A 23,966-nucleotide genomic window follows, 5' to 3' on the forward strand; every position below is an offset into this window, starting at 1 on the left:
CGCTAGAGTAACTGAGTATTCGGCGCTTGAGTTGGCCAAAGTTGCCAAGTCATCCTGTCCTAGTGCTCCACCCGCTTCCGCTGAGTCTGACCATCCATTGCGCATGCTATCTCCTGAGCAGCGACCGTTCAATGGACAAGCTGCTATTACGCCTTCAGATAACTGTGCAGAATAGCATCGGCTTGCCATCACCAAATGGGACATAAGACTGATCTCCCCCGTTTGCATCATGCATTGGTCTCTTAGATGGATGATTTACATGTCCATCCCTATATTCCCCTGCCTCGATGTCTCATACTAGGGTCTATGAGCCTGGCAAGTTGTCAAATCTTTAATAGGTTGCCTATTACATATATATAGGCATCCAATTTCCGCAATAAGAGACAATTGGCTCAATCTTCGCCACAGTCTCAAGACTGTATGAGAGAAAAAGATATAGGGAAACTAAATGAAAGCTACAAGTCAAGAATAGAACCAGTTTTAAATCTACATTATAGGGCACATTATAGCAGAGCAATTAAGTAAATTAAACAAAATCTTTATATATGCATGGATTTTAGTGATTGAGGGTAATCAAAATCAAATGGTTGACTCGAGCTAATTTTACCTTTAACTGGCTATTTATATAAAAAGGGAGAGTAATCTCTCTACCATATAATCCAGGCATTCAGGTGTTACCCCTTTGTCTCCCACTTAGTTACCACTTACTTCTCTCGCCTCTCCTATGAAATCCGAATACATCCCCATCCTTTATAATGGACGATATCCAGCAGGAAAAGATAATATCCCTCATCAAGGATGGAGATCTGAGTCGACTGATTCCTACCTTGGAAGGCGTTCTACAGAAGCAGGAGGAACAACTCACCTCGACCACCGACCCAACCATCTTGCTCCAGACTGCAATTCAGGCCATGCAGCTAGATGTGCTAGACTACCTGTTGACCCTGTTTTTCGCACAGGAGGGAGGCAAGCCGAAAGAGGGCCACTTGCGACTGCTGGGCCGGGTTGTGATCCTGGAAGCCCTGGACCGCGATCGAGTGCCAGTGTTTGAGTTGCTCTGCCGTCACGATCCAGCGCTCCAAACCATGTATGTTGGCCATACGGGACCCCCGCTCGCATGGGCCGCGAAGTTCGAGAACCTCGCGCTGGTCTCCTTCTTGCTGGCTCGCGGCGTGGAACCGAACAAGACACAGATAGATCATCGCCCAGCAGTATCAATAGTGGCGGGCTGGGGGTCCTGTGCCGTGATGGAGTTGCTGTTAGACCACGGCGCCGTCGTCTCGGGGACCGATGCACTGTTCAACGCCGCGTTCCAGAGACGCATTGACATGCTGGCTCTCCTGCTTGAGACGAGGAAGGCGGCAGACATCAACTCGATTCAACCGGTAGACTATGAGAGGGAACTCACTCCAGGACCGGTCCTCCACTTGGCTGTCCGGAAGAGGAACGCGAAAGTGGTTCGCATGTTGATCGAGCGATTTCACGCTGATCCCCTCGCCAAGGATTCCGAGGGTCGCACTGCTTTCGACTGGGCAGCTGAGGTTGGGAACGTCCATTTGCTTCGGAAAGAAAGACACTGCACCATATCATAATGAGTTTCTCGCAACCCCTCCAGAGATAAGCTCGGTTCGGGTCGCCGAGCCGATATCGCGACTGTGGGGTTCTTCAAGAAGATCTTGGGAATGATTCATCATTCTTCCTTCTTGATTTGTTCAAATCGCCTGCTTTTTTCTTTTATTGTTGGTGTGCTGTACAAAATGGCATCCTCTTTGACCCTTGCCTTCGTCGGATGCGGTAATGATTCTCCAATCTGGTGCAGAATGCCAAGCTAATTCAACTGCCCAGGCAATATGGGAGCCGCCATCCTCGGCGGGATTCTGGATGTAACCCGGGAGGACTCCGAGAGATCGAGTCTGTCATTGCCAGCACCGTGTGCGGTCTCGCGGTTCCTCGCATGTACAAAGACGGCCGGGTCGGCTGAGAAGCTACGCACCAGATTCGCCCGGGACAGCTCACGGGTCGAAGTTCTGCATGACAGCAATGTGAAGGCCATGATGGAGGCAGATATCATCGTGCTAGGCTGCAAGCCCTATCTGGCCGAGGCTGTCCTCTCTGAACCTGGCGTGCAAGAGGCGTTGACGAATAAGTTTTTGGTCAGCATCGTCGCGGGAAAGACGTGCGCAGAGTTGCAGCAATATATCCAAAAGGGGTCGAGCCCAAACTCCGAATCATCATATTCTATTATGCGAGCGATCCCCAACGTTGCCGCGAGCGTGGGCGAGTCGATGACCGTCATTGAGCAGCCGGCCGCCCATATCCCGGTCCGGTACGTGGATGTTATCACCTGGATATTCGAGCAGATTGGCATGGTCAAGTTCCTTGCCCCGGATCTGATGGATGTTGGATGCATGATGGCTGGCTCATCGATGGCCGTGCTCTCCCTTGCGCTGGACGGTATTTTGGACGGTGCCGTCGCCGAGGGTGTCCGCCGAGCTGACGCGATGGAGATGGCAGCTCAGGGCCTGCTAGGCCTATCCAAGTTGCTTAAGGCAGGCACGCACCCGGCTATCTTCCGCGAGACCGTCTCCTCGCCTCGCGGCTGTACCATCCAGGGGCTGCTGACGGCGGAGAAGGCTGGTGTGAGAGGAACGTATGCTCAAGCTATCATCGATGGCACGCAGCATCTGCAAAAGCTGCAAAAGAAATAATCCATTCACATCCTTAACTTTTATCTTTTTCTTCTTTTTCCTTTCTATTCTCAATCTTCTTCCAAGACATTCTGGCGAGATAAGCCGTCCGTGTATATATATCTATAGAGATAGACACTTCTCAAAATTAGATCAGGTCTCTCGCTTTAACATTCAGGCAAAATCAAGAATATCGCCGTCTATTTCCGAAGGACCATGCCACTCTAGAATGTGCTGCAGGAATGATGTCTCTGTATCTTCATCAGAACACGATCAAAGATCTTTCCAGGCTTCACCCCGCACGCGGCACAGGAGGCCGAAGTTTCCGCTGCAGGATACAATCAGTTCACAATGGCACGAGACTGCTAATCTCCAATGATAGGCATCCGCTTCATAGAGTATCTGTAGCTTGGATTCCGTGAGGCGTTTAAATGAACCATCAGTACAGGATCCTCGTCGGGAACAGAATCCGAGGTGGCATCCAGTCGCGATGGGGAACTCAGCATGAGTGTCATCGTCCAGGCGCATCCTATTGACGTGGTAGAGAGGGGTTAATTGGTTGTGGCTGATTAAAAAGCCTCCCTCGGTTGTCTTTCGTTCAAATAGTTGGACGCTGCGTTGTGTATATAATGTCTGTGTTGGTACATCGTAGTATTTGATCTTTCTCCAGCATACTAGCAGCGGTAGGTATATATTAGCATCCATCATGAAGATCAATCGACTAAGCGCGAGGTATCTCTCGCTAAATCTTGCTCTCCGTGATCATGTTGTACCTCCGGCGCAAGGATTTGGACAAAGAGGCCACTCAACTAGCAGCGCTGTCTCCCCGTACACGGCGCCTTCGACAAAGGGGAAACCACCGTCGCTGGCAATGATGCCAACCGGAACACTGCTGCGTTCCTTGATGTTCACTAGTGTGATGTCCTCGCCACTGTTGGAGCCTTGCCTCGCAATGATGAAGCTTGTAGTCAACTCCCAATCCCCCGTTTTCGATCCTCGCAAGAATCCTATAGTCGACCACCTTCTCCGAGCGACGATATACAACCACTTCTGTGCCGGGACTGACGAGGCCGAGGTCCGACAGTCAGTGAAGTCAATGAAAGATATGGGATACAAGGGAGTGATTCTTGGATATGCCCGCGAGGTTGTCGTCAACGAGCCTGAAGATTGCAACATCCCCATCTCTGAACAGAACCAGCAGACACTGCATCTTCGAGCCGTCGAAGAATGGAAGCTGGGAAACCTGCAAACGCTGAAGATGATCGGGCCAGGAGACTATCTGAGCATGAAGTAAGATCCTGAATTACCGAGAGCTAAAACGCCGCGGAAAGAGAAATAATAACACCACAGATTCACTGGCGCAGGTCCTGTAGCCGTCGAGGCACTGTCACGAGGAGATCCGATCCCACCGGCATGCATCCAGCACGCGATGGATGAAATCTGTGAACAGACGGCCCGGCAGGGATCTCGCCTCTGGATCGACGCTGAGCAGCAGGTGTTCCAACATGCCATTGACAAATGGACTATCGGCCTAATGCGAAAGTACAATGGCCAGGGCAAGGCGGTCGTGTTCAATACCATCCAAGCGTATCTCAAGTCATCGGCGCAAAACGTGCACCACCATCTGCAGCTCGCCCAGCAGGAAGGCTGGACGCTAGGTATCAAGCTTGTTCGTGGAGCGTATATTGCCCACGACATTCGCTCGCGTATCCACGACACAAAACAAGACACAGACCGAAACTACAACCATATTATTGCCAGGCTTCTGAGTCAGCAATCACCTCTAGACGACTCCATGCACCCGTTTCCAGATGTCCGACTATTTGTGGCCGGCCACAATGCAGAAAGCGTCCACAAGGCATGCACCTTGCACCGGAGCCGGATCATGCAAGGACAACCCACTATCCCCACGCAGTTCGGCCAGTTACAGGGTATGGCGGATAATATCAGCTGCGAACTGTTAGCTGAAGGCCGACGAGCAGATCCACAGTGTCCAAAACAGCAGGCGGCTGTACCGCAAGCTTTCAAGGCCCTGGCATGGGGCTCAACCTCGGAATGTCTTCACTTCCTGTTGCGACGGGCCGTTGAGAACAAGGGCGCAGTCGAAAGGACTAGGCACATGGCTGACGCTCTCAGAATGGAACTCTGGAGGCGGCTTCGCAGCGATTAGTTAGACGCTTTTTTACAAAGACTGAGTTTGGCAAGGTCTTTCTCTCCGAGCGGCGTATTTGTGTTGTATGGTTTGAGATATGGTTAAGGTCTGAGAAATGGGACTTGATCAGTTTTCGAAACAATTTGATTCATTCTCTCACCCACTATTTACTTACAACCACCTAACTCAGCCCGGGATAGTTCTAGGCACCCACCTTGACGGTATCACCCCTGTCGTTGCTAGTAGCACGGAGTCGTAGCTTTCAAATCGACTTGATGGTTCATTAGATATGAGTATCAATGATCAAGAAACAGAATCTCAGCCTACCAGCTCGATTTTCTGTCGTAGAAAAGCAGCAATAAGGAGATCAGAAAGGAAGAGAAGAAGAGGAAGAAGAAGAGTGTTTGTTGTTCAGGAAGTCGTGGACGAGGAAGATAGTGGAAGCCTCAGGCAGCCATCGGGGTTCGGTGTATTTTCCAATCGCCGGCTCCGGGCTACCGTAAGCACTCACTGTAGTATTAGTAAAATATTCCTGCTTCCCCTCCTGGTTTGTTTTCGCTCTTCTTCCTCTTGGATCTCTCCAGCACCCAGAGGAAGGAAGTTTCATCTGAATTGGCCAGGAGATTAGCTCATGGACCGAGAGACACTGCTGTCTGGTCGGACGCCCGCTCCGTATGGTCGTGCGTGTGAACCCTGCGCGCTGGCGAAGTGCAAATGCATACTGCGGACCGCTGGAGACCGTTGCGAGAGGTCGGTGCTGCTCACCCAACAACTATTAGAGCCGGACTTTGTACGTTCAGATGCTGACGGCAATCTCAGGTGTCATCGTCTCGATAGAGAATGTCGTCCGTCGAAAACGGTACGGCGGCGGAACCCACAGAAAGGTCGGTTGTCCAAAACGGCTCGATTGGAGGAGAAGCTGGATAACTTGACAAACTTGTTGAAAACCAGTGGTGTGGAGATTGGGGAGGGGGAATCGCTCGCTCGAGTGCCAGCAGGTGGATGTCCAATGGCCGAGTCAACTTCAACTACCGATGACTCTTCAGATTCTGGCCGAATGGACACTGGACCCGAACCGACTCTCAGCGAGGCAGCTGAATATCTGACTCGCTTCCAGACGCAAAAGTCGCAGTACATGCCCCTGGTATATATCCCGCCAGAAAAGACAGTCCAGCAGCTGCGTCAGGAGCGGCCGTTCCTGTACCTCTGTATCATGACGATATCTACCACGAATGTCCCACAGCAGCTTGCACTCTCTCGGAAAGCCAGGAAGATTATGGGCCAGGAAATCATCCACGACTCAACGGTTGACAGGCTAGACCTGCTGCTGGGAATTCTTGTATATCTCTCATGGTCAGTGATGCCGAAAAGCAGGAGCGAGACATTCCTAACTCTCACTTTATATCTCTACCAGGCTCCAATATCAAGTTGATCAGTCCAGGGTATTTGCCATGACACACCTCGCCATTGGATTGGTATTTGAGCTGGGTCTGAACAGACCTCTGACCAACCGTGTCTGCCAATACGATTGTCAACATAGCAGTCCTCCAACTCGTACCATGGAAGAACGCAGAACGGTTGTTGGTTGCTTTCTACTTACATCGACGTAAGAATGATCTTCGCGTTTTAATCTCGTTGATGGAGGTCTCAGCTTATGCCACCTACTAGGCTCTCATATTTTATCCTGAAGATTGATGCGCTGCGGTGGACTCCGTACTTGAATGGATGCCTTCAAGTTCTGGAGACACAACCAGAGTGCACTAACGACGAGCTGCTGGTGCACCTGGTCCAAATACAACTAGTGTCTCAAACGGGCTGGCAAGATGGAATGACCACTGCTAGTGACAATGTTCGAGCACCTCCGCCTTTCTATCTCCATGCGCTTAGATCGCAGTTGGATCAAGCTAGGAGAAATTTTGGACCTCATCTGCAGACTCATGGTAAGGTCGATGATTTAGCTATCGCCAAGCCGATCATACGATGTATGAGCTGACCTTGTCTCCAGCAGTGTTGTTATTACATGCACACAGTGCTACTCTGGCCATAAATGATTTTGCGCTTTCCGGCCTGCCTATTGTTCTCGAGAATTCTCGTTCTTTGCAGCTGGACTGTCTCTACGCCTGTCTTGACAGCGTCAAATTGTACTTCGATCTGTTCTTCGCCATACCCCCGGCTGCATTTTTCGACCTCCCAGTCTCGATTTGCGGGCAGGTGAACCAAACTCTGTCGGCTCTGTATCGTCTTTCAATTCTGGATGATCCAGCATGGGACAGAGTTGCCGTTCGCAAGATTGTAGATATCCAAATTATCTTCGATCGACTCTTTGACGTGCTCCAGCAAGCAGCTGTGCTCGCTGGCTTGGACGGGGGTGTCGAGAACCCCATTCTCTCTAAAGCCATGCAGGCTTTTCGTTCTATCCGCAGTCGGTGGGAGGCTAGAGAGCGGTCGGAACTCATGTCCACGCCACTGAATATGAATGAGGATTTCCTTGATCCCTCAATTGGGGACATGCTAGGAGTTGACTTGTGGGGGGAGCTGTTCACAGCTTGGAATGTATGATTGTCATCACACTGTATCTTTGCATCCATTCATCCTCTCTTGGTCTATTTAATTCGCCCTGAGCCACTATGAGTTCGACTTGAGAACCGACACCGTGTCCATCATGGGATTTAAACCTTTTTTCTGAACGAAAAAGAGGTCCTCACCCGACTCTTATCCACTGTGACCCTACCCAACGACGGTGTTGACAACTTTCCAAACTGAATAAAGGAACAGGTAATGCTGCTTCCTTCCATAAAATTGACATTTTATCTCTGTTAATTTTCTTCAACGAGACAGCAGGGCTTCATCTACTGAGAGACCATTCAAATCCGAAACATCAGTATTCAATAGGACAACCGAAACAAGAATGGCAGGCAATTATCACCCCCCGGGAACAAGTCCTAGAAAAATTAGACCGCAGGCAGTGGACAAGTCGAAACCCATACAGGGGTAAGCAACCTTGCAGCCAGTCGGATTTCGCAAATTTTGAATCCGCTTGCCTTGGTTTTCTATTCAGGCTATCGGTCGGATCTCCACTCGCCCATCCGGCCGTCACGCCATGTTGGAGATCGCTCGGGGCTGCAGTTTTCCGGATCCACTACTCCGGACGGAAGAGAAAGAGCTACTCTCCCGGACAGTGGTGATAGTCAGTCGGCACTGTGCTGGAGGTCGTGAAGGGAGCAAGCATGGAGGAGCTGACATCAAGGAGAATGTTGACGGGAGCGTATATAAAAGATCCTCGATGCAACCGGGCTTCTAGTCCACCATCAAAGCATTCGGTGAATAATCACAAAGAGATCCCGCGAAAATGACAGGCCCTCCCTTGCAACCCGAAGACCACGAGCGCGACGCCAGATTCACGGGCATTCTTCATGGGAAGTCATCAGAGGCACACGGTGGCTTTCGCGCGATGCGCAGCAAAGACGCCAAGGCACATGAGGTTGTTGCGGATGAGTACTTCAAGCATTGGGGCACGAAAGAGGCCGGCGTGGAAACCGCGGACGACCGGGCAGTATGTGTTTTTCAGGAGGGCAACGCTGGGACAACATGCTGACTGGCACTCTCTCTTAGGCTCGACGGTCGCAATATGCAAACTTGACTCAACAGTAGGTTCTCTCTTTCCACGAGAAGATGAGAGATGGTTATGGTCTAACTCGAGACAAAAAGGTACTACAACCTCTCGACTGACCTGTACGAGAACGGTTGGTGTCAGTCCTTCCATTTCTGCCGGTTCGCGCCCGGCGAGCGCTTCCACCAGGCCATCGCCCGGCACGAGCACTACCTAGCCATGCGCACGGGGATCAAAGAAGGCATGAAAGTGCTGGACGTGGGCTGCGGTGTCGGAGGGCCTGCGCGGGAAATCGCCAAGTTCAGCAACGCGCACATCACCGGTCTTAACAACAATGACTACCAGATCCAGCGCGCGACGCGCTACGCACAGCAAGAAGGACTGTCTGACCGGCTCGACTTTGTCAAGGGCGACTTCATGCAGATGGGCTTTCCAGACAATCATTTCGATGCCATCTACGCAATCGAAGCAACCGTTCATGCCCCCGATCTGGAGGGGGTGTATCGCGAGATCTTCCGGGTGTTGAAGCCCGGCGGCGTGTTCGGCGTGTACGAATGGTTGATGCTAGACAGCTACGATGACTCGGACACGGAACAGCGCCAGATCCGCCAGGGTATCGAGCAGGGCAATGGGATCTCCAACATGGTCAAAGTCGCGGACGGGCTAGCGGCCATCCGAAACGCGGGCTTTGAGCTAGTCTTCCACGACGACCTGGCAGCCAAGGGGGACACGGTTCCATGGTATTACCCCATCGCCGGCGACTTCAAGCACATGGGATCCATCTGGGACTTTCTCACCATCGCCCGCATGACCTGGTGGGGGCGCGGACTGGCCCATTCCTTCATCGGCGCGATGGAGAATCTGCGGCTGTTCCCACGGGGGTCGCGAAAGGCCGCCGAGAATCTGGGTCTGGCGAGTGATTGTTTGGTGGCAGGGGCGCGGCAGAATATCTTCACCCCGATGTATCTAATGATCGGAAAGAAACCGATGGCATGAGCAATATCTATGATCCAATGGTCTGGCGCTATAAAAGCCATCAATGTGATAAAACAATGAGATTTGTTCCTAACATGCATCCTATGGAATCGCTTTCATCAACATATCCACCCGCCGTCTTTCCAGCCCGAATATACCCATCCATAAAGCGAGTGCCAATTTCACCCGCAAGATTGTCATACATCGTCTCTGGCATCCGCCGACACAGCTTTCACGAGATCTCTGTAGCTCCATGCCTAAACCCGAGCCGTGGAAACAAAGACTGTCTCCCTCGCGTACAGCTGCCATCCGGGGCCAGTCTGTCCGATGCAGGTCGGATGGCAAGTCGAGCCGGGATATGCTGACGAGATGACATATATATATAGCAAGACAAGACGCGTGTTCTGGTCGAAACAGTTTCCATTCCATTGCTCTACTACACGACAACTACTTCTTCTACCTATCTCATTATGGCATCGCCCATTCCCGTCGCCATCGTCCTGTTCGAGGGAATCGATGTATTGGACTTCAACGGCCCGCTGGAGATTCTTTCCAATGCTTCCTACACTGGCGCCGACGCGATCAATCCCGACCTGGCGTTTGATGTGAAGCTTGTCGCTGCGTCTGAGGTCGTCCACTCCAGGAGAAACCACAGATACATTCGTGATTATTCTTTCGAAGAAGCAACCAGCAGACTGGACGAATTTCGCATCCTGGTCGTGCCTGGGGGCTCGCCGAGCATCCTGCTGCCCCTCCTCAGGGCTGCTTCTCCGGAGCTGGAATTTGTCAAGCGTTTCCTCAACCACCCTAACTCGACGTCCCCTGCTCGTACCATCTTCTCGGTCTGCACGGGTGCCCTCTTCCTGGCCGCAGCCGGTGCTCTCGCCGACATGACTGCAACGACTCACCATACCTGTTTCGACATGCTCCGAGAAATGGGAGAGGACCCCGCCTGTGGAAAGATCAACGTCGTCAAGGCGCGCTACGTGGATGGCGGTCGCTGCAAGACCGGAGTGAGGGTTCTCACTGCTGGAGGAGTTTCATCCGGGCTGGACGCGGCTTGCTATCTGGTATCGACAGAAGTCTCGCAAGAAGCCGCTGATAGAATTGCCGCTGTGGTTGAGTATGACTGGAGGCGAGAACCAGAACAGATGGTTATTTGAGGGGATCTTCTAGCTGACATTAATCGAAATATATCATCATAATATATGCCAGATGATACAGATGTCATGTGTCTATGTATATTTCCAGGTGACAGCCTCGCCATTTGTAAACGCGCATCAAGCTGATGGTGATTAGGATCAACTGAACGATCCGTCGAGGGCCCCCGTCTTTTATTCAGTAGGCAGGTTGATCCAGTCTGTAAACGAGGAAGGCCAAGATCCGAGCTCCGTAGAAGCTGATGCGCACTCCTGGCCTGTACAGTCATAGCTAAATAACTCTGGAAGATGGCTGGAGAAATCTGTATCGGATTTTGGCCACTGCTGTAGGCTGATTTCAAAATCAGCCCAATAGTTTGTTTCCTTCAGGCTCCCGTTTAGCATTGGACAACGACTGTGCTTCGCTGTATGATTTCCTATATCTTTCTCAGCTTGTTCCGGAGAGGGTTTCAAACGAGAACATATTAGATCCATAATGGAAACAGACAGGGAGAAGTAGTCCGGCGGCTCTCCAGCCTGCTGGCCCCTTCTGGAAAGTTTCTCGAATTGGGCCCTCAGATCGCGCAAGCGAGCCATAAACTTGCTTCGCCGTTCATTTACTAGCGGTTGCCATTGTGGAAGTTCTGGTATCTGGAAATCACAGAGCCGAGAAAAGGCTGCGACCGCGTGTGAAACACAAGACCGTGATACAAACCCAACTTTAGCATATTCGTCGCTGGGGATGCGGAGGTAATATTCAAGAAGGTTGATTGTCTCCTCCCAGCATCGGCTCAAGACCTGAAAGTAGCTCAAGGCATCAACTGGCTGTCCGCTGGTTCTCTCTGGCTGTTGCCGCGGCTGGTCCACCGGTATGGCGTGCATTTTGACTAGAGCCAATAACCGAGCCAACTCAAGTAGAACTGAGCAATCCAACAAGAGTCAATCTAGTACAACTTCTGGACGTGAAGGCTTTACCAGGAACTCACCTTGGGTTTGGTGACTGCTAAACCTTTTGCTATGTATATCGGCTAGCTGGGTTTCAAAGGACCTTACCAGGGCCGACAGCGGGCATTCTCCTGTATATGGAGCAATTTCTAGCCAAGTCTCAAGCTCACAGTCTGCAATACCATCTATGACAGATTGAAGCCCCATAGTAGCTGCGCATGTGGCTTCGATTGACCCTTCATCGTATGCAGAAAATTCCGATATAACCTGTTTCACTGATTGAGTCAATTTGAGACGATTGCGTTTCCTAAAGCCGACCGCTATTCTGTTTGACAGTATTGATTAGCTTTATATGGTAATGAAAAAGAAGAACTCGTGGTATCTTACGCCGAAGAAAGGTAATGGCAACCCAGACAAGCACGTTTCGCCTCACTTTCGTGGGATGAGTCTGGCCATAATCTTCCCGTGACAAACTCGTCCAGGTTTAGCTCTGATAGCATGCCGATGGCTATCTGGATATATTTGAAAATTTGATGACTCATGGGCATTAGATGTAATGGATACCTGTAGGATCAGAGGAATAATCCTGCAGATTACGTGGGGAACTCCTACCATGCCAAATAGACTAGCAATCCCTGGAGATGGTAAAGGCTTTTCTCCCCTTGAATGATGATCCTCGAGCTCAATAGCATCCGAAATTTTTCATTGAGAATCCGCTGCAGGTATGGATCCCCGGCCGACGAAACGGTAAGAATCGCCAAGAATAAAAAGGGACGGCGGGCGCAGAGCGATTCCACTGTAGCATTGGGCGGGATAGTCACAAACGGGAAATAGGGGCTCATTGCCCGAAATACAGCCAAGAGTTCCCTGGCCCTTTTTGGAGTGAGCTTCATCTCATGGCGTGGTTGCAGAGGAGCAGGACGATCGAGTTCCTCCGATGGAGCTTGAGGCCGAGGCTTCTGGAATAACTGCTGGTGGTGCGCTAATAAACGATCTGTTTCATCAGTGTATCTGAGACCAAAGCCATCAGAGCACAGCTTTTGCAACAAATCATCCGATTCAGGGTCTTTGGGTGTTGCGGCGAGAATAGGCGACTTGTCCGATGTTTCTGGCTGCGGTCTGCGAGGGTGACAGGACGTAAGCTCTCAAATTCAAACAATCAAAGACCAAGACAGTACCTGCGGCTCCTTGAGGTTGTAAAAGAGCACTTCTTTGACACTCTTAGACATCTAATTTCCCTTGTGTTAGAGAGAGACCCCGGCTAGAGTAGAATGGTCTATACCTCTGGCATGCTCCGTCTATTCTGCTGGGCAAACATCGGGTCTTGTGGCTTTTGCATGAATCACAGGCCCTCGGGTTCCTGGGGCGTGGGCAGACGAACCGTATATCTGATTCCATGCCTGGACAAACGGCTGGTAACAGCATGAAGTTGACTGTCCTGAGGTCGGAGGAGACGTGCCTTCCTCTTTGGATCAGGGACGTCTTACATAAGCTCTCAGCGGAAAGCAAGAGCAGCCGAGGCTCTCTTCCCGGATGGCAAGTCGAGCCGTTATCTTTATTGCGGGGTGTTATGTAATTCCATTATCAAAGCGGAGAGGCAGTACGTAACTCTTTGATGCTGTGAGACCCTCGGTAGATGACTCATTGCTGCTGGGCAGTTGCTTGCTCTCTACACCCAGAGAAAGAACCCATGTTGTCTAGGGTGGAATCAGATGAGATCAATTACACTACATACGCCGTAATGATAATGCTTCCTTATCTTGTTGGGAGCTAGATACAAAGTAGCGTTGTAAGTGGTTCGCTTAACTCCCACCAAGCCCGTAGCTGATATTACGTAACGGCGGGTGGCACGTGCACGGCGATCCACGATGAGTCAATCGTCAGGGACGGTGGGCAATAACTACCTTACTCCTTTGGCCAAGCTGTCTGACTCCAACGTACTTAAGCTCTCGGTTGGTTACTTGCTTGAAAGAACGTCCAGCGAATCATCACAATGGCGAAACCTCGTGTCTGTCTTGCCTACTCCGGTATGTCACCGTCGGGATGTCTTTGTCTCTGATTCAACAGCGGGTTTTCCCCCGCACCTCTGTTCGAAGAAGCTGACAGACTTCTCAATATAGGCGGTCTCGATACCAGCTGTATCCTGCGTTGGCTCATTGGTACGCTGTTCCTCCGTCGCTCGTGCCGCTACGATCGAACCGACTAACATACCCATCAGAGGAGGGCTACGATGTCGTCTGCTTCCTCGCCAATGTCGGCCAGGAGGAGGACTGGGCTGCCGTCGAGGCCAAGGCCCTCAAGATCGGTGCCGTGAAGATGGTCATTGAGGATCTCCGCGAGGAATTCATCACTGAGCTGTGCTTCCCCGCCATCCGTAAGCAGATCTTCCCCCTCCCCCCCCTTGCTGCACTGGTATCAATGGAAGAAGAAGCGGGGCTAATTTTGTGTCACAGAGTGCAATGCCATCTACGAGGGTCGCTACCTTCTCGGTACGCTTTGAATCGAGGTCACTTTTCAAACTCCACACAGGTCGATTGACAAGATGTAGGAACCAGTCTGGCTCGTCCGGTGATCGCCCGGGCCCAGATGCGTGCTGCCCAGCGCGAAAACTGCCAGTATGTCAGCCACGGCGCCACTGGCAAGGGTAACGACCAGGTCCGCTTCGAGCTGGCCTTCTATGCCATCCAGCCTTCCATCAAGATCATTGCCCCCTGGCGTGATCCCAAGTTCTTCAATCGTTTCGCTGGCCGCAACGATCTCCTTGACTACGCTGCCCAGACGGGCATTCCTGTCACTTCCACCAAGGTAAACACCGAATTTTACACTCTAAAGAAAAAGGATCTCCGCTAATTTCAACCAGGCTAAACCTTGGTCGATGGGTACGTAACGGATTGGCAACTTGGGCGACCAATTCCGGTTTTCAATGCTAACCTTCTTCAGACTCCAACTCTGCGCACTGCAGTTACGAGGCTGGTAAGTCATTTAAGCTCAGAGCGTTCATAATATCGGAACATCGTTGACAGAATTTGAATTCAGGCGTCCTGGAGGACCCCAACCACACCCCCCCGGCCGACATGTGGACCATGACTGCCGACCCCATGACCGCTCCCAATGAGCCTACCGATATCACCATTCACTTCCAGCAGGGTGTCCCCACCAAGGTTGTTACCCCTGGCCAGGAGTTCACCAACCCCGTTGAGCTGTTCAATGCGCTCAACAAAATCGGCTTCAACCACGGTATTGGCCGTATTGACATCGTTGAGAACCGCTTCATCGGTCTCAAGAGCCGTGGCTGCTACGACTGTAAGGAACTTTGCCTTAGTCTTTTCCCCCCAAGGATACTGATTTTTTCTTAGCTCCTGCCATGACCATTCTTCGTTCTGCCCATCTTGACCTTGAGGGTAGGTTATCTCCTCCTATTGACCATGCGCAGCAAACTAAAAGATGTCAGGTCTCGTGCTGGACGGCCAGGTCCGCAGTCTCCGTGACCAGTTCGTGACCCACAACTGGTCCACCCTCCTGTACAACGGCTAGTAAGTGGGAAAGACATCAGCACAGTAGATCGGATCGTCATTCATGCTAACCTCCATCCAGCTACTTCAGCCCTGAGCGGGAGTTCCTTGAGAACAGTCTCACTTTCAGTCAGAAGGTAAGCGCAATACGCATCTATCCTATCATTTTCATAAAGTCCATACTAACTGGAATCACAGCGGGTGAACGGTGAGGTCCGTGTGCGCTGCTACAAGGGCAACGCCTACATTCTCGGCCGCTCTAGCAGCACCGAGAAGCTGTACGATGCCGAGGAGGCGTCCATGGACTCGCTCCAGGACTTTGCCCCGACCGACACCACCGGCTTCATTGCCATCTCGTCGATCCGGTATGTTCTAATCATTCGTCAGAATTCATCGCGTCTTTTGCTGACAAGTATCTACCACCAGCTTGAAGAAGTACGGTCTCCAGAAGGCCGAGGAGGGCGAGAGTCTCAGCCGGGCATAAATAAGATAAAGCGGTCCATGAGGAGGCTTGAATCCGCTGTCCAAGATATACCATGTAAAAAATGCCATCAATGCTGAATGAATTATATATGATGCCCTCTGCTTTGTAGTTAATCAGGGAATGGCAAAGTTGCGGCCTTAGGCACACAGCCCTGACCCACCTGGAGCTGCCTGGTGTCAACCTTCAAGCTGCCACTGTCATTCCAAGCCTCTTGACCCTTAATTTCCTCTCTGCACACGGTACTTCCATCTGGATGTGGATCGTTTGATAATCTTCCGGTCTTGGCGTCTGATTTCTCACAATGAGTTGTCCAATAAGAGTCTCGTCGGTGTGTTGAAATTTGCTTGCAGAGCCACAGTCAAAAGCAGCCTTGTCGAAACCGGTACTATAATTACCATTCCCATCGCTGGACCCTGACGGTGATAATCCCTGCTCCTCTGCTCTCAAACTTGATCTAACCGCTGCTTTCTGCTTTCCATCCAGCGCACAGCCTTGCCCTCGTATCATTCCATCGACCCACTGCGCTAGGAATCCTGGCAGCTTCTCTTCGCTCCACCACGGCTCTCTCAAGGGAAGTATCGGCAATAGGATTCAAGGGGATCAGCTCTGACAATCGGAGGGAGGATCTTCATACAAATCAATATATTCGGTGTCGCTGTCTCGCTGGACGCCCTCGATGGGTGTCAGCAACTCAAGCGACCCAACTGACCCGGGAGAGGGGGAACCCCGTCCTACCTACAGCCACCGCAGGTTCACCTCGTGTTTTAGAGCAATAAGCATGGTCGATTAGCCCTCTGGCAATTTATCGGCTACTTGGCAGTCAGCACTAGACAAGCCGCTCGACATGAGATTGGCCACCTTGTGGCAGATGAACCAGTTGCATTTCGGCCCCATATGCGGCTGCACCGGGGGAACGAGGCTCCGTACGATAATAGTAATAATGATGGTCATCGATGAGGCGGGGGCGGTGGAAAAGACAGGGCTTGTATCCGGCTTAGTCTGACTTGCTCATTATTATTTTATTGGGACATCCTCTCTCTCGCCGTTGTGTTGGAGATTGCACGAACGATCCTATCAGTTTGCAACGATGACCACCACAGCAGCCGATTCCCAGATAACAGCGGCCGTCGAGGTCAATGTTCTCGACGTCTTTTGGGGAGGGGTATGGGACATGGACTATGTTTATGGCAGCCTCGTCCAGGTCGACACGCAGGTCAACGAGACGACGATTGGCATCTCCTGCCGGCCGTCCCTGGCGGCGAACTGCACCAACTCCTATTACCTGCTGCCAGTCACCATCACCAATGGCCCGTCGACGTTTGCGTTTAACTTGCAGTCGAGCACCGTTGTCAAGGACACCCTCACCGACATTGTGACCATCTGGGAGACGTGCGAGATCTCCTCGACCACCTCGGCCAACTGCTGGGGCACTGAAAGCATAGTCTACGACCCCGTCACTACTGCTACCAGCACGTCCGACTACACGGAGAATCTGCGAACATCACTCAGCGGCTCGGAGGTGGTCTTTGCGACGCTGACTGTCACCGGCGGTCTCGACAAGCTCCCTACAGCGACCGCTACAACCACGTCGGCAGGCGGTAGCAGCAGCGGCACAGCCGTGGACACCGGCTCTGCATCGTCATCCTCCACCGCATCCTCCTCATCCTCATCCTCCTCTTCCTCATCATCGTCTAAAGCTTGGATTGCTGGCCCCGTCATCGGCGGCCTGGTAGCCTGCGCCGCGATCATCGGTCTGATCTTCTGGTTCCGCCGCCGACACCGCAACCACACCTCCGTTCCGACGGGTGATAATGTGGATTTCCCACCAGAGGCTGCCCATGCCGGTGGGGCGGTTCCCACTGAATACTATGATAAAGATAAATCGTATGCCCAGGCCGAGCTGCCGGCCTTTGCTCCATCGTCGATACCTGTGGTAGAGTTGCCGGCGAACCAACCCTCGGCGACGCACGAGCTGCCATGAACATGCTTTCCTGTACACTTTGATACCCTTTTTTGCATTTCCAACTAGTTTTTTTAGTACAGTAATCATGGTTCTGGCATAGCGGTTCAGCATGCAGGTTGTTCTACGTCTTGTTTTTATTAATATATCCATTCAAAAATAATTTCTTCCATGAAGTATACTATGGACTATGATTCAGTCTGAGTGGAGACGAGATAGACTAAGCTTCAGCGACCTCGACGATATTGTCGTCAGCGTCGAGAGTGAGCTTCTTCTTCGCGATGGAGGCCTTGCGCGGATTGTCGGACTGGAAGATATGATCTAGTTCCTCGAGGGTGCGGCCCCTAGTCTCGACGAGGAAGAAGTAGACGACGGCAGCCTCGACCAGAACCCAGACGGCGAAAACAATGTAGAGCTTCCAACCGATGCGCTCGATGGCGACGGGCATGGCGAACATGTTGACGAGGGAGGCGGCGTTGACGACGAGACTGGAGAAGGCCATTCCCTTTGCGCGCTGCTCATAGCTGAGCACCTCGACGGGATACAGGGCTTGCAAGGGGGTGATGCCGAAGGAGTAGGTGGCTCCAAAAAGATTGACGAAGAGGATGGCGGCGTCGCCGGCGGCCTTGCTCCCCGTATGATGGAAGATGGCGGCGGAGATGGTGATCATGACCCACCAGAAGGAGATGCCGAGAAGCACGCTGAAGAACAAGGTACGTCGACCGATGCGTTCGACGTAGGACGCGCCCGCCATGGAGATGAACCAGCCGGAAAAGGAGGTGCCGAGATTGATGTTCAGGACGGTGAGGGCATTTGTGACGCCCGCGGTGGCCAGAAACGCGGGCATGAAGTAGCTGGTGAAGCCGTTACCGGACCACTGGCCCCAAACGGAGAGGATGAGATTACACATCAGCCGGTAGCGGGAGGCCCGGTCCTTGAACAAAGCCCTGTAATCCCACCAGCGCTTATCTGCGCCATCCAGCTTGAGACCCTCGCTATACTCTGCCAGCTGGAGATGCAGGTAAGCCGAGTCCTCGCGGTCCAGGCCGTGGTAACGCACGATGACGGCCCGGGCCGCCTCGGCGCGGTCGTTGCAGTACAGCCAGCGCGGGGACTCGGGAAGCCAAAACGCCAACACACACACCAGCCCGGGCATAAGCATCTGCACCCACGTGGGGATCAGCCAGGCGGTATTTCCCGCGTGGTTTTCGCCGCCGCGCAGGGCCCCCGCCGCCGCAATGCTCCCCACATTATAGATGGTGTTGTACAGGCCCGTCATGACCCCGCGGTACGCAGGGTGGGAGATCTCCACGACATAAATCGGGGCCGCGGAGGCGGCAATGCTGTTTCCGAACCCGAGGAAGAACCGCCCCGCTAGGAACTGCGCAAGCTTGCCTGAAATGTTACTTGTTCCCTCGATGATCGTCCCCAGTATCACAAACCCACACCCGATACACATCCCCGCGCGTCGGCCCCAGGTGTCGCTCGCGGGTCCGACAAAGGGTAACGCACACACGCCGCCAATCGTGTACATCGCGCTGATGTACCCGGCTTTGATCCCCACGATGGACGCGCCGAACTCGCTCTCAAACGTCGGCATGACTAGCATGTTGCTCATCAGGCTGCCGTCGTAGCCGTTGATGCTCGAGCAGAGGAACGCGACCGTCACGATGGCGTACAGTTGGAGCATTCGCTTGTGCCGTGGCTGAGGGGGTTCCTTCTCCATGGCGGCTTTGAGCATCTCGGACCCTTGCACGACGACCTCGTGGGCGTCGACCTTTTCCTCCATTTCCACGTGTTCCTCCATTTCCACCTCTTCGTGTTTGGACTGTTCGTTTTTGGACATTTTTGAATGACAATGAGAGATGGTTGAGATGGAGCTGGTGTATTGCAGGAATATATAGACCTTTTGCTCTTCCCGTTTTGGCACGGAGCAGCCTCCGCATTCCTGCCGTGATAAAGGGGTCTAGACTGAAGAGGGTTCCTCTGGGGAAGTTCCCCGCATTCCAATACCGGGGAAATACTCTAGCGCAGTACTAGAATTAGCCGGCTTTTGCCAGGCTTAAACTATATAGTATACTAGCTTCTTGGCAGGCTACTACAAGTATCAAGTATAAGTATAAGTATCATATACAGCTAACAGATCTATTTATGACTATTTACCTTGACTTATTACGAGAACGGGACTGGCCAGCAGTTAGTATCCCCGTCCATAGACGTTGCGGTAGCAATGGCGTAGTTCGGGGCAACTATAGAGTTAGCATGGCAATAGAACAATACAGAAAGGAGAAACGTACTGCACCGGGTCTTGCCCGAAGATGATGTGCCATGAATACTCCAAGATACGGGTGCTGGTGGCGTCTGGGAGGGGCGTCTCGAGCAGCCAGTTGTAGAAGCGTTCGTAGTCGGAGTACGGGCGACGGAGGACCTGGGCGCGCGAGACGGCGAACTGCGAGCAACAGGGGACGGCGACGAGGCTGGGGACGTCTGTGTTGTTGAACAGCTGCTCCCAGGCGGCGGCGTAGGCGTTCTCGGTGTCCTTGCCCGGGTCGGGCGGGTTACGGAAGGGCTGGATCTCGGCGGGACAGCCGGGGGTCAGGGTGCAGCGGAGGTTGGCGTAGCCGACCTTCTGCACGTAGTCGAGCTGCAGGTTCTTGATGTTGTGCACGTTGTCCAGATCGCGCTTGTACAGGCGCGAGGAGGAGGAGGAGGTGGAATAGTAGCCCTTTTGACCTACTCGCCAGACCTGCGGTTGACCATTGCGGTCGCTCTGCAGGAAGATCATCGTCTGGGGGAGGTTGTGGTAGTGGTCAATGATGTATTGGAGATATGCTAGGCTCTCGAGGCCTTTGCTGGAGGGGGTGTGGAGGGGGGCGGTTTTGTCGTCTAGCGTATATACCACACTCCGCCATCTAAATCGTTAGCACTTAACAAAAAAAAAAAAAAAAAACTTGACAACCTAGACAGTAAAATGAGGCATACTCGTTCAATTCACTCGTCACCCAATCGGTGTTCTGATTCTTGAACTTGCCGACGACAATGGTGCGGTCGTTCGGAGTGGAGATGGGCACGGTAGCGTAGGGCCCATCCTGTTGCTGGTCGCGGAGGAGAGAGTCGACCTCGTCCGGCTTGTTCTGCTCGGACAGATCGATCTCATCGCCGACGTAGTGCACTTGATCCTCGCTGGGGGCGGCGGGGGCCACGGCATTGGCATCGCCAAAGGGCCAGTAGCTGAGATGCGGTCGGGGCGAGGGATGGCGAGCCTCAGGCGGCGGGGGCGGGTGGGCGGTTGCTGGCAGGGCGCGCAGGAAGAGGAAGAAGGCCGTGACGAGCAGCAGAGCAAGGCCGACGCGGACGGCGGGTCTCATTGTTACATCTGCCTGCAGACTATGATGAGGGGGAGAGGAAGGAAATTGAAGAGGTAGAAGGTGAAAAGAGGAGGAGAGAGGTGAAAAGAGAAGAGGAGAAGAAGAGAGAGACGGCGCAAAGTCGGACAGACAGCGGGCGAGATCACGTGACCCGATGACGAGCACTGCCTATTGGGGAGGACGCGTCAGCAAACTATATTATGATGCATACCACATAATAGTATAATCTATATCATATAATATATCATATACAATAGATGTAAATCATATAATATATCATATATACCACATAATAGTATAATCTATACCATATAATATATATACAATAGATGTAATATCATATCCTTCAGGAATAAGGTAAGATAAGAATGCTTAGCGTCGACTTAAAATAGCATACTTAAAGTACAGAGTAGAGTAGGATTCTAGTTAGTTATCTAAGGTAGTATCACTCTGTCCTCCAAAATAACTCTATCAAATCGTCTCCTCCTCGCCTCTCAAAGCCCACCCTCTCCAGCACCCTCAGACTGGCCACATTCCCCCTGTCCACCTGGGCAATAACGCCCGCCCGGTATATCACCGGCTGCGTAAGAAAATACGCCAGAAACGCCTGCACCGCCTCGGTGGCGTATCCCTGGCCCCATTCGTCCGACCGAAACAGATATCCCAGTTCCCATTCTTCTTCCTTTCCAGCTGTCTTTTCTTCTTTTTCAGCTTCCCTTCGCAGTCCGATCGTGCCGATCAATTTATCTGTCCGGATCACCGCGTATCCGAAACATGTCTCATTGTTGAAGCGGGTGAGCCATGCTGCGGTTTGTGCCTCGGTGGAATCGGGGTTCGATACACTTTAGTATTAGATTAGTATAGTATATAGTATATATAGTATATCGTATATATAGTATACTATGGTGCTATTATAGATACCTCCACTTCATAACGCATGGATCAGAGCGGATGCTAAAAACTGCCGCCGCGTCCGAGGGGGAATGCGGGCGCAGGGATAGTCGGGGGGTGAGAAGCTGCATGAATTAGAATAATATAGATAATAATAATAATGAAAAAGAAAGAAAAAGAAGAAAAAGAAAGAAGAAAAAGAAAGAAGAAAAAGAAGAAAAAGAAATGATTGTAGGATACTCATGATGAGTCATATCTGGTACTATCAACTCTATCTATCTAGAACTAGTACCTAGAGTATACCTAGGTAGTACTCGTACTCTGTAGGCTCGTACTTTGTAGGCTCGTACTTTGTACGAGTATGTACTCGGACTGACGACTATAAAGCCAGTTGAAATCTCTTACTAGTACGAATGCGCCTGCCGTACTTCCAGAAAAACAAGGGCACGGCACACATCACCAACGAGATGAACGCCAGGATGGAATTCCCCCATCCCACGCCCAAAGCGTCGTACATGGCCGGACCGGCCAGGGGAAGCACGGCGCCAAGTAAAGAACGGAGCGCGGTATTCGCAGCGGTGACACTTGCCGCGTACCGCAGATAGGAATCCACAAGATAGGTATTGGCCGGGATAAAGACGCACATCATGCCGATACCAAACACCGCGGTGCCCAGGATAGGAACGATCCAGTGCGTGTCCGCCTGGACAGCCCAGCCGTACCAGAATAGGCCGATGGGGATGAACCAGCAGCCGAAGATCATGGGCGGGAGCCGCGACTCGGGGGTGAAACAGCCCTTGGCCGAGTGGTCGCGGGCGATGCGGTTCGCGATCCGCCCCACGACAACCAGACTGAGCATACACCCGAGGCCGAAACCGAGGTAGGACAGCCCCGCTAGACCCTGGGAGAAGCCGTAGTTGGTTTCGAAGACGGTCGTCAGCGTGGTGAAGACCAGGTACATGTATCCATAGGTGAGGGCGGCGTAGAGCGACATGAGGATGACGATGGGGGAGCGGAAGAGCAGCTTGACGGGACGGGTCAAGGCAAGGAAAAACACATGTTTGGCCGACCGGTCGGAATCGTGTTCGCTGCGTAGTGACGCATCGCCTGTTTCTCGGCGGAGACGGGCGGCTTTGGCTTGGAGAAGCAGGGGGGCGTACGTTTCATTATAAACGAAGAGACTGACCACCACCAATACTCCTGTCTAAAAAGTTAGAAACAATTACCTAGAAGAGGAGAGAAGAGGGAAGTACTGCAATGGCAATCACCCAAAACACCCATCGCCATCCCTCTCGTTCGGCCAGAAACCCCCCCGCGACCGGCCCAACCACAGGACCCAGTAAGGGTCCCATCGCCCAGATGGACATGACGCCCGCGCGTTTCTCCTTGGGAACCATGTCGGCGACAGTCCCTGAACCGATGGTCAACGGACACACGCCCGCCATGCCTGCCAGGAAGCGAAAGGCGAACAGCTGGCCCAGCGAGCGCGACAGGGCACACGCAACCGTCAGCACCAGGAACAGCACGTTGCACACATGGTACAGGATGCGACGGCCGTACAGCTCACTCAGCGGGGCGATGGCAAAGGGACCGACCATGTACCCGAGCAGGAAGATGGAGACGACAAAGGAGCCCAGCAGAGTTGATGTGCAGTGGAATTCGGCCAATACGTCTGCCACGCCGGGCGCGAACATGGAAGAGGCGAGGGGACTTTATTCGTGACCTGTATTAGCACTGTCTTTAAGGCATTAAGGCATATATTTGAGGCATTGTATGCCTTGAATATAAGGCATTAAGGCATTAAGGTATATTACTTACGTAAGAAACGTGTTAATCGACATGACCACCAATTGGCGGCCCTTTTTCGCTCTGGACCAGTTGAAGGGATTCTCCGGATCGTCAGGCCCATCCCAGCCGACTATTTGGGGCTGCACGGCCAGTTCGACGTCGGGGGTTTTGGTCTCCATGCAGAGTAGAGTAGAGTCCAGAACAGAGTTCTTTGGTAGATTAATAGGAAAAGGGAAAAGGATGGCCTTGACTTTTATCCTTGACGACCCACTGCTGATGCTGATGCCTGCCGATGCCGAGTGCCGAAGATCACAGATACTATGTTGGATATTATATAGTATTATGTGGTATGTTATGTAGTATACGGAGTATGCTATCTAGCAATTAGACATGCTATTAATGATTATGTATATTGTGAAATCTCGTACTCGGATTGAAGTGAGACTGACTTTGTT

General features: G+C 52.2%; 13 protein-coding genes across 13 annotated transcripts; 8 read left to right on the forward strand and 5 right to left on the reverse strand.

Annotated features, from left to right (window-relative positions):
• Window positions 1-668: 668 nt before the first annotated feature.
• On the forward strand, window positions 669-1,470 carry ASPZODRAFT_157198 (hypothetical protein; the record flags this gene model as incomplete). Its single annotated transcript, XM_022726302.1, has 2 exons — window positions 669-1,385; window positions 1,414-1,470. Exons 1-2 carry the CDS (start codon window positions 756-758, stop codon window positions 1,468-1,470), a joined length of 687 nt encoding a protein of 228 aa, XP_022584794.1. The 5' UTR covers window positions 669-755.
• A 287-nt stretch (window positions 1,471-1,757) lies between these two features.
• ASPZODRAFT_59196 (hypothetical protein) lies at window positions 1,758-2,708 on the forward strand (the record flags this gene model as incomplete). Its single annotated transcript, XM_022728827.1, has 2 exons — window positions 1,758-1,794; window positions 1,846-2,708. The coding sequence occupies 2 exons, from the start codon at window positions 1,758-1,760 to the stop codon at window positions 2,706-2,708; spliced, it is 900 nt and encodes a 299-aa protein (XP_022584795.1).
• An 853-nt stretch (window positions 2,709-3,561) lies between these two features.
• Window positions 3,562-4,857, forward strand: ASPZODRAFT_149647 (hypothetical protein; the record flags this gene model as incomplete). The annotated part of the gene is made up of 2 exons (XM_022725506.1): window positions 3,562-3,977; window positions 4,038-4,857. 2 exons carry the CDS (start codon window positions 3,562-3,564, stop codon window positions 4,855-4,857), a joined length of 1,236 nt encoding a protein of 411 aa, XP_022584796.1.
• A 136-nt stretch (window positions 4,858-4,993) lies between these two features.
• ASPZODRAFT_2117511 (hypothetical protein) lies at window positions 4,994-7,398 on the forward strand (the record flags this gene model as incomplete). The annotated part of the gene is made up of 5 exons (XM_022727772.1): window positions 4,994-5,589; window positions 5,659-6,192; window positions 6,254-6,445; window positions 6,508-6,779; window positions 6,845-7,398. Exons 1-5 carry the CDS (start codon window positions 5,471-5,473, stop codon window positions 7,396-7,398), a joined length of 1,671 nt encoding a protein of 556 aa, XP_022584797.1. The 5' UTR covers window positions 4,994-5,470.
• Window positions 7,399-7,825: 427 nt separating this feature from the next.
• Window positions 7,826-9,670, forward strand: ASPZODRAFT_1138566 (hypothetical protein). The gene is made up of 3 exons (XM_022721071.1): window positions 7,826-8,392; window positions 8,452-8,486; window positions 8,548-9,670. Exons 1-3 carry the CDS (start codon window positions 8,189-8,191, stop codon window positions 9,443-9,445), a joined length of 1,137 nt encoding a protein of 378 aa, XP_022584798.1. The 5' UTR covers window positions 7,826-8,188; the 3' UTR covers window positions 9,446-9,670.
• Window positions 9,671-9,894: 224 nt separating this feature from the next.
• Window positions 9,895-10,587, forward strand: ASPZODRAFT_139600 (hypothetical protein; the record flags this gene model as incomplete). Its single annotated transcript, XM_022724569.1, has 1 exon — window positions 9,895-10,587. The coding sequence occupies one exon, from the start codon at window positions 9,895-9,897 to the stop codon at window positions 10,585-10,587; it is 693 nt and encodes a 230-aa protein (XP_022584799.1).
• ASPZODRAFT_164268 (hypothetical protein) lies at window positions 10,546-13,197 on the reverse strand. Its single transcript, XM_022726663.1, has 7 exons — window positions 12,791-13,197; window positions 12,687-12,737; window positions 12,121-12,627; window positions 11,896-12,072; window positions 11,550-11,833; window positions 10,724-11,483; window positions 10,546-10,675 (listed from the first exon to the last, which is right to left on the reverse strand). Exons 1-6 carry the CDS (start codon window positions 12,931-12,933, stop codon window positions 10,759-10,761), a joined length of 1,887 nt encoding a protein of 628 aa, XP_022584800.1. The 5' UTR covers window positions 12,934-13,197; the 3' UTR covers window positions 10,546-10,675; window positions 10,724-10,758.
• Window positions 13,198-13,501: 304 nt separating this feature from the next.
• Window positions 13,502-15,504, forward strand: ASPZODRAFT_13379 (hypothetical protein; the record flags this gene model as incomplete). Its single annotated transcript, XM_022723354.1, has 13 exons — window positions 13,502-13,535; window positions 13,629-13,667; window positions 13,727-13,882; window positions 13,962-13,997; window positions 14,057-14,313; window positions 14,369-14,387; window positions 14,449-14,481; window positions 14,545-14,811; window positions 14,865-14,909; window positions 14,960-15,041; window positions 15,103-15,157; window positions 15,219-15,385; window positions 15,447-15,504. The coding sequence occupies 13 exons, from the start codon at window positions 13,502-13,504 to the stop codon at window positions 15,502-15,504; spliced, it is 1,248 nt and encodes a 415-aa protein (XP_022584801.1).
• A 1,087-nt stretch (window positions 15,505-16,591) lies between these two features.
• On the forward strand, window positions 16,592-17,485 carry ASPZODRAFT_164270 (hypothetical protein; the record flags this gene model as incomplete). Its single annotated transcript, XM_022726664.1, has 1 exon — window positions 16,592-17,485. One exon carries the CDS (start codon window positions 16,592-16,594, stop codon window positions 17,483-17,485), a length of 894 nt encoding a protein of 297 aa, XP_022584802.1.
• Window positions 17,486-17,684: 199 nt separating this feature from the next.
• Window positions 17,685-19,253, reverse strand: ASPZODRAFT_58497 (hypothetical protein; the record flags this gene model as incomplete). The annotated part of the gene is made up of 1 exon (XM_022728771.1): window positions 17,685-19,253. One exon carries the CDS (start codon window positions 19,251-19,253, stop codon window positions 17,685-17,687), a length of 1,569 nt encoding a protein of 522 aa, XP_022584803.1.
• Window positions 19,254-19,661: 408 nt separating this feature from the next.
• ASPZODRAFT_139605 (hypothetical protein) lies at window positions 19,662-20,832 on the reverse strand (the record flags this gene model as incomplete). Its single annotated transcript, XM_022724570.1, has 3 exons — window positions 19,662-19,713; window positions 19,762-20,376; window positions 20,447-20,832. The coding sequence occupies 3 exons, from the start codon at window positions 20,830-20,832 to the stop codon at window positions 19,662-19,664; spliced, it is 1,053 nt and encodes a 350-aa protein (XP_022584804.1).
• A 494-nt stretch (window positions 20,833-21,326) lies between these two features.
• ASPZODRAFT_128913 (hypothetical protein) lies at window positions 21,327-21,845 on the reverse strand (the record flags this gene model as incomplete). The annotated part of the gene is made up of 2 exons (XM_022722149.1): window positions 21,754-21,845; window positions 21,327-21,674 (listed from the first exon to the last, which is right to left on the reverse strand). Coding segments are annotated over exons 1-2 (359 nt in total), but the record flags the coding sequence as incomplete, so codon positions are not given.
• A 109-nt stretch (window positions 21,846-21,954) lies between these two features.
• ASPZODRAFT_128914 (hypothetical protein) lies at window positions 21,955-23,729 on the reverse strand. Its single transcript, XM_022722150.1, has 3 exons — window positions 23,542-23,729; window positions 22,977-23,433; window positions 21,955-22,927 (listed from the first exon to the last, which is right to left on the reverse strand). Exons 1-3 carry the CDS (start codon window positions 23,688-23,690, stop codon window positions 22,103-22,105), a joined length of 1,431 nt encoding a protein of 476 aa, XP_022584806.1. The 5' UTR covers window positions 23,691-23,729; the 3' UTR covers window positions 21,955-22,102.
• Window positions 23,730-23,966: the final 237 nt, after the last annotated feature.

Source organism: Penicilliopsis zonata, assembly GCF_001890105.1.
Source record: "Penicilliopsis zonata CBS 506.65 unplaced genomic scaffold ASPZOscaffold_2, whole genome shotgun sequence".
In the NCBI taxonomy this organism is placed as follows: domain Eukaryota; kingdom Fungi; phylum Ascomycota; class Eurotiomycetes; order Eurotiales; family Aspergillaceae; genus Penicilliopsis; species Penicilliopsis zonata.

What these genes read in the sequence shown, in the direction of transcription:
- ASPZODRAFT_1138566 (XM_022721071.1), top strand. Translation starts at nt 8,189, where the DNA reads ATGACAGGCCCTCCCTTGCAACCCGAAGACCACGAGCGCGACGCCAGA. An exon ending in AAACCGCGGACGACCGGGCA is followed by an intron (nt 8,393 to 8,451) that starts GTATGTGTTTTT and finishes ACTCTCTCTTAG; the next exon opens with GCTCGACGGTCGCAATATGC. An exon ending in TATGCAAACTTGACTCAACA is followed by an intron (nt 8,487 to 8,547) that starts GTAGGTTCTCTC and finishes CGAGACAAAAAG; the next exon opens with GTACTACAACCTCTCGACTG.
- ASPZODRAFT_164268 (XM_022726663.1), bottom strand. Translation starts at nt 12,933, where the DNA reads ATGCTGTTACCAGCCGTTTGTCCAGGCATGGAATCAGATATACGGTTC. An exon ending in ATAGACGGAGCATGCCAGAG is followed by an intron (nt 12,738 to 12,790) that starts GTATAGACCATT and finishes AAGGGAAATTAG; the next exon opens with ATGTCTAAGAGTGTCAAAGA. An exon ending in TAGCAGTCACCAAACCCAAG is followed by an intron (nt 11,484 to 11,549) that starts GTGAGTTCCTGG and finishes TGGATTGCTCAG; the next exon opens with TTCTACTTGAGTTGGCTCGG.
- ASPZODRAFT_128914 (XM_022722150.1), bottom strand. Translation starts at nt 23,690, where the DNA reads ATGGAGACCAAAACCCCCGACGTCGAACTGGCCGTGCAGCCCCAAATA. An exon ending in TCGATTAACACGTTTCTTAC is followed by an intron (nt 23,434 to 23,541) that starts GTAAGTAATATA and finishes TCACGAATAAAG; the next exon opens with TCCCCTCGCCTCTTCCATGT. An exon ending in TTTGGGTGATTGCCATTGCA is followed by an intron (nt 22,928 to 22,976) that starts GTACTTCCCTCT and finishes CTAACTTTTTAG; the next exon opens with ACAGGAGTATTGGTGGTGGT.